We start from the raw sequence: 11,555 nt of genomic DNA on the forward strand, positions 1-11,555 counted from the left end.
CACAGCAGTTAAAAAGGCCAGTACAGATTAGCACTAAAGGAGTCCGCTACACTGAGTGAGTAGATCCTGATTTACTGTATAGCATTTTCTTTATTTATTAGATTGCAAAGAGCCAGATGACCTTATTAAAGCGAGACCTTTTGTCATAAGACGGAACTAGTTATTCAGAGGCTCTGGTCACTTAAAACAACAATAAAAAGACTGAATTAGAGCAATACAGTGGTTAATGTAGCGTTTCTGGCACTGATTTGAAAACTGGACTTTGCACATGGTTCTGGTTAGATTTATGATAACAGCAACAACAACCAGATAGTTTCTTCAAAGATATTTTATTGAATGTGTTTTTATTCAGCTTAATGTTTAACAGCGTGTATTTAAATTTGATCGACTTTGCCATTTTATAATGTAAACAATTATAATAAAACAGCATTTTAAAAAAAACAAAAAAACTTTTAGCCTGTAAACTCGGAAATGTTGTCAGTTTTTGGTTTTGTGACTTATTTGTTAAAAATGATCATTCTTAATTTGCTTTTGTTGTGTAGGTGCTTTCAGGAAGAGCGTCTGGCTTCAGCGCAGTCTGTTTTGTGCGTAAGAAGAGAAAATATTTTGTAGTGAAAAATGTTTTTCTTTCTTTCGTTCTTTCTTTTTTCTTTCTTATCTGCTTTCCTACAAAGAAGAGTTCAGTCACCAAAAACCTACTAGAACATGTTAATAATAATAATAATAATAATGATAATAAATAATAATAATAATAATAATAATAATAATAATAATATAGCTGCAAGCAGCAATACCGGGGTCAAGCCAATTATCTGCACCATGAGCAGCAAAAGAAGCTTTGTGACATGTTTTTTGTTGTTGTTGTTAAGAGTCCAATGAACAGTGTATGAGCAGTTAGAAAAAGTAACCCTTCAATCATTTAAAAAAAAAAAAAAAAAAAAAAAAAAAAAAAATTCTTTAAAAAAATAGTTGCTACTTAGAAATTATTGTCCAGTAGGTGGTGCTGTTCTGAAACCGCTCCGGTAGAATCTGGACAGTAGGGGGCAGTGTGCCGAATCTCGGCCTAATTGTGATGACGTTTCCAAGTTTCGTCACAATCCTTCAAAACGTTACGGCGATATACAATCATGTCCATTTTTGTGCGCGTGCCTTCGAATTCGTTGGAACGCCATTCGAAAACGGTAAGGTTTATCAAAATTCTGTGAATACCTTTTTGTCAAAAGTGTCTCTAGATGATGCGCGGCCATTTTCATGCAAATGGAACAAATGGCCTGGGACCAGTTCGAAAAATTGAATCGTCTTGAGCCAAGGGAATTTTGTTTCCAGGACTCACGGTTCAGAAGTTATTGACATAAACATGAGTGCAAATTTGGACAGTTGGTGGCGGTAGAGGGATTGACTTAGAGACTCCAAATTTTCTGTATTAACACATCATCCTGTCATCTATCTGTGTGCCAAATTTCATAACTTTGGTCTGTGGGCTGTCATGGACTTCCAGAGTGGAAGAGGAAAACTAACGAAAACAATAGGAGTCTTCGGCTTTACCCCTAATAATAATAATAATAATAATAATAATAATAATAATAATGCACTTAACAAAATTGTAGGGAAAACATTGTATCAACAGAAATCTATGCTGTGTCGTGTGAATGCAAAATAGGAACGTTTGATCTTTTTATGTTTATTCTTGTTGGCATGGCTTGTTGTTCATGGGTTCCGGTTAGGAACCACCATGGTCAAGAAGTTGCTTGTAGATGTAGACTGTGGCGTGGATGATGCCCAGGCTATCATGATGGCTCTGGCTGTGCCGGATGTGCAGATCCTTGGGATAACCTGTGTTCATGGCAATACCGCCACAGAGAATGTGTGCAGAAACGTCCTCCGTGTCCTGAGAGTCTGCGACCAGATGAAGGTAAGATGTGGACTTGTTCTCAGTTGTGCACTGCACATTTTGTAGTTTTCCTTGCTCTAATAAACTCTGACTAATGTAACCAAAAATATCCTCAGTGCATTTGATTCGAGTCCAATAAACTGGGAGAGAAATATTTTAATTGTATAGCTTCCTTGGTGCTTAGAGTTTGATCCTCATCCAAACCCACATATCGAGGCATCTGGTACAATATCAGGATTTATTACGCATGATCTGACTTGTATGCACTATAAAAAAAACAAATTCTTGTTTAAATCCCAAGACTGTATGCTATTGCCAGTTTTCTGAAGGTTGACTTTGTTCAGGCTGAGTGCCGTGCTGAGTCCTGTCAGGTAATTTGTTGACTAAAAAACATGATTAATATATTAAATATGAGCATGTGGCAGGTAAAGAGACTTTTTATAACTGACTTGCAGACACTTGGTTACAATCTCATGTTCCCCAATTAGCAGAAGCCGGTTTGGATATGTGTTTTAGATTCCTGTATTCAGAGGGGCATCAAAGCCACTTCTTGGGGATGTTTTAAATACTTCGCTGTTTCATGGACATGATGGGCTTGGTGATGCTCCAGACCCCAATGCTCCTGGTCTGGAACTATTACAGGAGGAGAGAGCCGCGTCTGCCATCATCCGCATCGTTAATGAGCATCCAGGAGAGGTGTGTACTAGTCGCTGCATAGTCATTAGGGGTGATTTTTAAGTTTGGTTTGTAATGTCTGTTGGTTTTTAGAATTCTGCTCTGGGGTGCTATACTTTTGAAATAATTCTGTAATCTCTCAGGTATCTATAGTGGCCACAGCTCCTTTGACAAACCTAGCATTGGCAGTAAGGTTGGATCCTACCTTGCCGCAGAAGCTGAAAGGCCTGTACATCATGGGAGGCAACACAGATGGTGAGTACATTGTCCATTGCTTTAAAGTGGCACAGCTAACTTTGCTTTTCTAAAATGGTGACTAGTTCTTTTGAATCTCTTCATTCATTATACATTTCATTTACTAGTTTTTGCTCTACTGTGAAGAATAACAGCCAACAGTTGTCAGTGTAAACATTAACGGTATCAACATCTGTCTTTAGCTAGGGGGAACACTACTATATGCGGAGAATTCAACTTTACAGCAGACCCTGAAGCAGCGTATATTGTACTGAATGAATACCTGTGCCCGACTTACATCGCCAGCTGGGAGTTCACTTGTCTCAGCAAATTGCCCTGGGTAAATATCACCGTATACAATACATCAAAAAACAAACATCCTATGTAGGATTTACGTCAAGTTGGAGAGCTTCTCTGCGTGGTACCTTAGTGCTGCACAGTTTTGTTTCTGTTCATCAAACACACCTGGGGTCTGTTCCAGAAGCTAGAAAGGGTGGAAAAATCGTTCAGAATCGAGCTTAATTACAGGAGAATTCTGGCATAACTAGGATTTGATATGTTTTGGGTTGTGGTATGTGAGTATTCTGTTGCATGGTAGTGTGTCACCTTAGTCTCAGCGTTTTTAACAGAATACATTATTTTCTACTGTTTTCACTGATCAGTGTAGTGAAACTGTAATAACCAGCATGCAGTACGCAAATTCAACCATTAATCCCTACTGATCAACTAATCAACCAGTCTGGACCTCTGAGTGAGACATGTCACTCTGATGTCTCACTCTGACGTCCGCCTCCTGGAAAAACATAGCGGGACTTTAGTTATTTTCACCAGCGAGCCGCGTTGTGTATATTGTCGAATCAGACACCTTTCCAAGCCAACAGAAGAATGTTACAGACAATTAGGTGTCTTTGCCTAGAGCATAGCTAAGTAGCTAACTATCAAAACAGTGCAGTGGGCATGCTAACTAATAATTTAACCTGCTTAGCTTGCTAGTCACATGCCTAATTTATATTGCGAGTTTCTAGAAATATAAATCAGGTCATGTTCTTACTGAGTCGCCGCCACATTTATAACTGACACATTTATCTAGCTAACTAGTTTAGTCAGATTGCAGATGAGTTTATAGCTGCTTGCTGGGCAGCACCATGGCTTTCAGTAAAATGATATACTTGATTTTGTCATCAGAAACCCCACAAACAAAGCTGTAAATGTGTGAGATTTGTATGCCTTCCATTTCTCCCTAGTGTAAACTCCTCGCCTATGTGACTACTAGTAAGGTGGCTAGCAAGGTCGCTAACACAAAGGTAGATCATCATGTAACATTGCTAACTAGCATTGTGGTAGATACTCGTGTTGCTGCTTCTGTTTTTTGATGTAGGGTATTTCGGAAAGACCTACAATTTCTTTTTTGCTTTTCTCACTGGTACAGTTCTTTTCTATGTGTATACATATGTGCATGTATGTATGATTGGATGTTACCGAGTTACAGTAACACAAAAAAAAAAAAAAAAATCCTCATCCTTGAGTCATTTCTGTCGCTTGAGTAATCCATTACAGTAATTTACTTAAAAAGCAAAAAGTGACTGCTTACTATCAGTAGCTGTCTCACTTCCCTGAACATTAACCCTGAACCTAACTACTAACCAGTGCAGTCTTCCAAATTTCACTTCCACCTCCAACATGTGCAATCTGGAGGATTCTTCCCCAGTATCCAAATCAGCCCATCGCCTCAGTGCTGTAAGACTGACCTCTAGGCAAGCCTCTGAGGGGCTCTGCAAGACGCGTTCCCGGTCTACGTCCATAGAATTTGCGTGTCCAAAGTTTATAATGTTTAGTAAAGTTAAATTATTCACACTTCTTCTCAGCATTCACTGCTAACTTAAACAACCATCATGCACTCATGAGAGACCTGAAAATGTAATCAAATCCTAGCGTTAGGCAAAGAAATACCGTATGTAATGTTTTTGTGGGTTTCTTTGTTTTGTTTGAGTTTTCATTACTACTGTAATAATAATAGTGCACACAAAATGGCTGACCGTGTATAAGATTGTTTATCTTGCAGTCGATATTTAGGCAGAAAGCAATGTATTATGTAAAAACAACTTCTTTGCCATTTATTAATATCGTTAAATATACTTTAACGTTAATTTCAGATTCTCGGCTCTTTAAATATCGTGGGAGAGATCGAGCTGTTCGTTATCGGGGTAATTGAGCTGGATTGTCTCGTATCCGGAGGGGAATAATCCAGACTTTTCTGAATCTTGAATTAGACACACAAACCATTTGTGCTTTGAGGAACAGCCAAGGTCTGAAGAAAGTTTTAAAAATAGTTTATTCAGACCTTTTTTCACTGCTCTAAATACAAGCTGTCATACTGATGTGCACCATTTTCTGTATGCAAATATTGTTGGAAGTGTTGTGCGCCGTTTACCCATACCTTACATCCTTCTGAGGGAACACTTAAAGGTTCTGTGTAGAACTCTTCAACAGTGTGTTCCCCGATCACTAAGGGTTTGAAGAGAACCCCTTTAAGAAGAGCAGCACAACACTACTTTCAACGCTGCTCTAATGATCTCCTACCATTGTGTAAAGGTATAGAACATGTACTGCTTATACAGAGCTTTATACTGTATTGATACTGCCTTTGCAGGAGTTCTGTGATGATTGGCTGGCCCAGGACACCGATAAAGCTCGCTTCATGAAGAAGATCTTCCAGCACAGCATGGACGTGTGTGAAAATGAGAGGATTAGTAAAGAGCTAGTATCAGGACCGGGATTCATTTCTTGTGATTCTTATGCCATGGCAGCTGCCATCGATGACACGTTTATCATCGAGTATGACCATAAGGCTGTGACTGTAGAGCTCACTGGGAAACATACCAGGGGAATGATGGTGGTAGATCACCTTGAGATGCTGAAGACGACTCATAAAGCTTACATTCTGAAGAAGGTGGACTTAGAAAAGTTTAAGGCGCTAATGATGAACTCTTTGAAATGAGAATTTTATCAGGATCATGACTGCGATGATTATATCTGAATCACTGAAACAGATCTAATGCTAGCATTAGCTTGAAAAAGCTATTTTTAAAATCAACAAAAATTGTAAAAAAATGTTCTTTAGTACGAATTACAGACGGACAGCAGTCTTTAAGTAAACTTTTCTATTTTTATAATTTTAGAAAAATCCCAACCTGTTATTCCCCACAGCAGTGAAAAGAAAATCTGTATCTGTAATGATATTGGTGCTGTTAATAAAACATGATGGACTGTAAGGTTTTTCAGCAAGTGCTTCCGTCTTATGTTAGAATCTACGAATGTTTCTGCAGCCTGAGAAAGACCAACGTAATTGAAAACAGAGGCAGCATCCTATCACAACGTCTACTAACAAACGCATTGAATTTTATTCACACAGCCCTCAAGCCATTGTGGGTCACAACACAGTTATGAGCTTACATCTCGGTGTGAACGTTTAAGTGCTTCTTGGAGTAAGAAAAATCGACACATTTACATTTATCTCAATCTGCTGATGCTTTTATCCAAAGCGACTTACAGCTGACACAGGAAACGACTTGTTGCTCAAGGACCCAACAGTGGTAGCTTGGCAGTGCTAGGATTTGAACTCGCAATCTTCAGTAGCCCAGTGCATCAACCGATGTCAAATAAAGCTCATATTTACAGTGAAATTACAATATCATTTAGCCCAGATCTCCTGCTCCTTCTGGCACCAAGTAGAAATAAACCGCGGTCCAGTTAGTAGCCTTTTCTGCCTCTGAATCGAGATCTTGTGTCCAGCTGCAAAAATAACAGAGTAATGTCAACTTATTGTCCATCAACATGCACGTTACAAACAAAAATTGAAGGGAAAAAAAAAACACAGAGAAGCCATTTTATTACTACTGCAAAAACATTTGAAGTGGGGCATTTGAGAACAGCAATAGTGAAGACATAAGCAGCATCAGCATACTAACCATTGATCTTTTACATTCAAAGAAAGAAACCTGCAGGCCTTTGCAGTGTCCCTCCTTCAGACACTCACTGGGCTTTTTGCCTTCCTAAAAACGAGCCAAAAAACTGGTGTCAGAAACAGGGATGCAATTCTTGTTAGTCGCTTTTTAATTTTTTTTTAAATTAAACATTCAACACAGAGCTCACTTTGCGTTCAAGCTTATTTTAACTCACAAAAGAAAAGACAAGCAGGAAAATATAAGTTATTTTGTTATAGGATTCAGAACTGATTCCCGACCCTGGAACTGGAGTACCCCATGCCCTGCACATTTTAGGCATTTTCCCTCAAACACACCCACTTCAACTCAGGAAGGCTATTAGCTGATTAGATGAGTATGCACCCCTTGTGTATGGTGCATCCCTTTGTGGCCCCCTAGAGTCATCAAATTTTCCCAGTTTGGTTTTTTTTTCACACTCGGCTCTTCTGTATTAACTTTCTCGGCTAAGAGACTATGCCCTCTATCTAAAAACTGATCCATGTTAAACAGTCAGGTTTTATCAGCTTGTGACTAACAGTACTGTACACTAGTAGATCAACAGACGTCTCTGTTTGGTGTGTGTCTTATATAGTGTGCTGTGTCTAATTGATTTCATTATACATCATAGTGTAAAGGTTCATAATCCCGATTTACCTACATGTCAAATTAATTTACAAATAGTAATGTTCTAGAGCCGTGGTTTTCAAAGTGGGGGGTGCCAGGGGGGCCTGGACAATTTGGTGTGAAAAGTAAATACATGATTTTCTCTTTCTCGCTCTCTCTCTCTCTCACACACACACACACAATCAATTCCTAATGTAATGTAAAGATGTAATTATATATATATTTTTTTAAAAAGGGGGATATATTCAGAAGTCCGTATTTTTAATGTTTTAAAGACATCTTGCAAAACGGGGACTCGGTCAAATGTGAATGCCATTTGGGGGGCCTTGCCCTGGAAAAGTTTGGGAACCCCTGTTCTAGAGCACCCGGCACCATCCGGTGGCCCCCAGTTTGAGAACCACTGTATAAAACAAATTATAAATCATCTGAAAAGGACTCAGTACTGAAGACAGTAGAAAAGGTAAGGAGTACCCATGCACATACCGGAACCTCTGAATAATGAATGTTGACATTTTCTTGCTTTTTTGTGTGTGACTAGAAACATTTTTTGAAAAACTATTAATGTGGCCAACTTCTGTTGTGATACTCGTGATCACGTGTAGTGCTGAGCATTTTTGCATTTCTATCTGTACGAGACGGATCTCTACTGATGATTACAGGTACTGCTGATGATTATAATAGTGTCAGCAGTACCTATTTTGAAATATCCTCAATAAAGTATATTCAAAAAGGAAAACAAACGTGTAAGGCAGGGTGTACTCCAGGACTAGGGTTGGATACATTAACAAACACATACATTACCGTGTCCCATTCAAATATACTCAAAACTAACACGACATTCAGCTATGTGAAATAAGGATAAGTAAATACTTCAAAGATGCAGGAATAGTGCATGTTAGCAATGAGCTAAGCTAAACAACCTTTACAACGCAGTCATGCTGAAGGAGACAGGTCTTAAAATCTTCTCTGATTCCGGCACAAGCGCGAGAATCCTCCTCTTTGTCTTCGTAGTATTGTGGCATTGTTTTCAATTTACATTCGAGCTTATCTTAACATTAAATTGTGTTGATATGTCCCAAAAAAAAAACAACAACAAACCTACAGCGAAGCTACGTGTATGCGACTGTTATGAAGGCGGCCATGTTTTCCCAGCAGCACTTGCGGGGGGGGGGGGCGGGTCGTATTCAAAGCGACACTCATTATTTCCGGTCCTGATATTTCCATAAGTACTCCCAAAAATCAATCTATCTATCTATCTAGCCGTGTGAAAAAATAAGTACACCCCATGGAAATTGTTAGCTTTTTTTTTTTTTTTTTTTTTGGACAAGCATTTGATCCTCTTTGAAACGGTGCCTATTAATAAAGGTGATAGACTCTATCAAGTGACACATAAAATTGACATTTTGTAGTAATTTTCACAATTTAAATGAATAATAATAATAATAATAATAAAAACCCGATCAGTCACATGGAAAAAGTAAGTACACCCCTACATTTATCACACCTTCAAATGCGTAAAATTATACTCTGGTGTTGAAGATGGGGTTCCAGTGATTAGAACCTGCTGAGGGAGTGCAGGTGGAACCGGTCTTATTTATACCCCTCTCCTATCTAGTGTCTGGTGTTCCCTTTGTTATTGAGGTGTCATCATGCCAAGATCTAAAGAGTTCTGTAAGACCTTCAGAACGTTAAAAAAAAAATCTACAAGTGGCGCTGATTTCAAACGACTGACAATTTGTCCAGGACTGTCGGTCCCAGCCCAAGAGCAGACCGTCTGATGCCAAAAGAAGTCTCCAAGAACCACAAAATTTCATCACAGGATCTGCTAGTGAGTCGTGCAACTGTTGGTGCCAAAGTGCACGCTTCTACAATCAGAAAAAAGACTGAACAAATTTGACCTGCACGGGACGCGTGCCAGGAAAAAGCCTTTGCTGTCAAAACAGAACATTAGAGCAAGACTACAGTTTGCCAATGAGCATATAGGCAAACGGGCCTTTTGGAATGATGTGCTCTGGACGGATGACTCAAAGATAGGGACGTTTGGCCACAGTAACAGTAGACATGTCTGTCGCAGACCAAAGACAGAATTTCAGGAGAAGCACCTCATACCGACTGTGAAGCACAGTGGTGGAAATGTTATGATTCGCGGCCTCACGGACCGGACAGCTTGCATTCATTGATTCAACTATGAATTCTGCATCATATCAAAGAGTGCTTGAAGATAACGTTTGGCCACCATCACCGTATTGATGATACTACTGTTTAAAAATATACAGTGGCATCTGCGGTGTTTTGAAGCTTTAGTATCACAATACTACCATAGTACCATAGACAGTACACCGTGCTATCGATCTGTCCATAGAAATATAATCACCCAGCATAAATTTACAATAAAGTTGTAGATGAAGATGACCCCCCCCCCCCCCCCGCCGCCTTTTATTCTGTTCACATTTGCCCAAATTTACTGTACCAATGATTTAATGCCCACACTGTAGAGTGCACACTGCACTCATCGATCCATGTAGTGAGCCCTTGTGCCTTACGGATGCATGCATTATCCTGATCCACTGAGATTTCTGAGGACGTTGTATTTTGTGGTTTCTTGGTCCAAAAAAAAAAAAAAAAAAAAAAAAGCTGCATTTTATCTTCTTAAAATCAAGCGGCAGTGAGGGAACAACTGTCTACAGCGGCTATAATGTGAGTAATGACAGGAACTGATCTTAAATGTTAAATAATAAACAGATAAAATGCATAATGTGTGTTCTGTTAATAATTACAATAATTTACACTGTTGACAAATTGCTGTGGCATAATAACCATGGCAAGATGGAACTAATGATCAATGTGGAGTTGCTCTGATTTTGAAAACAACATAAATCAGGAGCCGACGTGCAGCACCGTGACCAAACACCACTGAACACATTGAACTTCTGGCCACAAGGGGGCTCGAATTCAGCACAGCTGGTTTTCACTGTATGTCGAGGTACACAAGGGTTTCCTTAAATCATGTAATACTCTATAATAATGAGAATAAAAGCAGGAACTGATTCATGGACACTGTTTTCTCAGCAGTTTGTGTCTGAAATGTGTGTTCATGAGTAAAACAGAATGACTGATGCAGAGAGAAATTAAAACAGAACACTATGAATTAGATCAGGGTTCGTTTATTTCTGTAATCTCCATTTAAATCGATTTCAGCTTGAAACGATGCACGTATGAAGGCACATGAAAAGCTGGGACGCACCAGACAAGGGGAATTTTTTTATTTTTTTTTCCCCCCATCCCAATGTTGGGAGGTTAAAACATTAGACTAAGTGGCAGAGGGGGTTAGAGGGTTATAGTCAGCCTCCTGAGAATTTAATCCTCATTCTATACAAAAGCAATCATGTACAAGAATTTTGACACTAAGAAGGCCAGATGCCATTCATGCTACGATACCGTCGCTAGTCAAGTTTGTTCTCACACAGTACAAACTGGAGGGTATTTCAGACACGGCACATTCTCCGAGTACACGGTCCATCACTTGCGCTCATTTAGGAATTTACATTTCCAGAAACAAGCAGGAACAAGTGTTTAAAAACGTGTAAAGAAATATATACATAGACACACATCCAGCAGATTTGACCTGTTCAATCTACTCCAAGCAGATGATATGGGAGTGAACGTGATATGCTTGACACACTTCCTGGTTACATGTTTTCATTGGTGCGCAACAGTAAATGACATGATTCCTCTAGCTCAAATCATATTTCTACAACAATTCTAAAAAGATACATACAATCAAATGAGACGAGAGCACTTGGGAAATATATACAGCAGCCATTGTTCAGCAAAAAAGCCAAAAACCATAGAACTCAACAGGTCTAAACCGTTTCATTCCGAGACATTCTACTTAAATGCCCATACTCATTGTGCTAATACTCTCACTACATTAAATCCTCAGCCAGTGTTCATACACAACAGTGGATCAACAGAATTCACACGAATTATATATTAAAAAAAAGAAAAGGAAAAAATAAAAAAAATAAGAGATTCAAAATGTTCCATCCTTCATAATTGTATGGTTTTTGTATTTCCCTGCTCAAAACAGACAAGATGGCAGTGAACCAAATTGGAAAAGAAAAACGTAACAACAACAAAATATCATG

General features: G+C 38.9%; 2 protein-coding genes across 5 annotated transcripts; one reads left to right on the plus strand and one right to left on the minus strand.

Annotated features, from left to right (window-relative positions):
• The first annotated feature begins 27 nt into the window (after window positions 1–27).
• On the plus strand, window positions 28–6,072 carry si:dkey-4e7.3 (nuc_hydro_CeIAG domain-containing protein). 4 transcript variants are annotated; one of them, XM_017470658.3, is made up of 7 exons: window positions 28–55; window positions 543–584; window positions 1,725–1,912; window positions 2,408–2,587; window positions 2,710–2,821; window positions 3,004–3,140; window positions 5,451–6,072. In XM_017470658.3, the coding sequence occupies exons 3-7, from the start codon at window positions 1,733–1,735 to the stop codon at window positions 5,796–5,798; spliced, it is 957 nt and encodes a 318-aa protein (XP_017326147.1). In that variant the 5' UTR covers window positions 28–55; window positions 543–584; window positions 1,725–1,732; the 3' UTR covers window positions 5,799–6,072. The 4 variants fall into 4 exon arrangements, with proteins under 4 accessions (XP_017326147.1, XP_017326150.1, XP_053536581.1 ...); XM_017470661.3 differs by lacking the exon at window positions 543–584 and having other exon boundaries at window positions 34–55; XM_053680606.1 differs by lacking the exon at window positions 28–55 and having other exon boundaries at window positions 543–588.
• Window positions 6,073–6,315: 243 nt separating this feature from the next.
• Window positions 6,316–8,551, minus strand: cb064 (uncharacterized protein c2orf64-like protein). The gene is given in 3 exon segments (NM_001201063.1): window positions 6,316–6,592; window positions 6,769–6,852; window positions 8,328–8,551. Coding segments are annotated over 3 exon segments (228 nt in total). The 5' UTR covers window positions 8,430–8,551; the 3' UTR covers window positions 6,316–6,550.
• Between the last annotated feature and the right edge of the window lie 3,004 nt (window positions 8,552–11,555).

Source organism: Ictalurus punctatus, chromosome 6 (genome assembly GCF_001660625.3).
Source record: "Ictalurus punctatus breed USDA103 chromosome 6, Coco_2.0, whole genome shotgun sequence".
Classification (NCBI taxonomy): Eukaryota; Metazoa; Chordata; class Actinopteri; order Siluriformes; family Ictaluridae; genus Ictalurus; species Ictalurus punctatus.

What these genes read in the sequence shown, in the direction of transcription:
- si:dkey-4e7.3 (XM_053680605.1), top strand. Translation starts at nt 1,073, where the DNA reads ATGACGTTTCCAAGTTTCGTCACAATCCTTCAAAACGTTACGGCGATA. An exon ending in TGGAACGCCATTCGAAAACG is followed by an intron (nt 1,182 to 1,724) that starts GTAAGGTTTATC and finishes GGTTCCGGTTAG; the next exon opens with GAACCACCATGGTCAAGAAG. An exon ending in GTCTCAGCAAATTGCCCTGG is followed by an intron (nt 3,141 to 5,450) that starts GTAAATATCACC and finishes CTGCCTTTGCAG; the next exon opens with GAGTTCTGTGATGATTGGCT.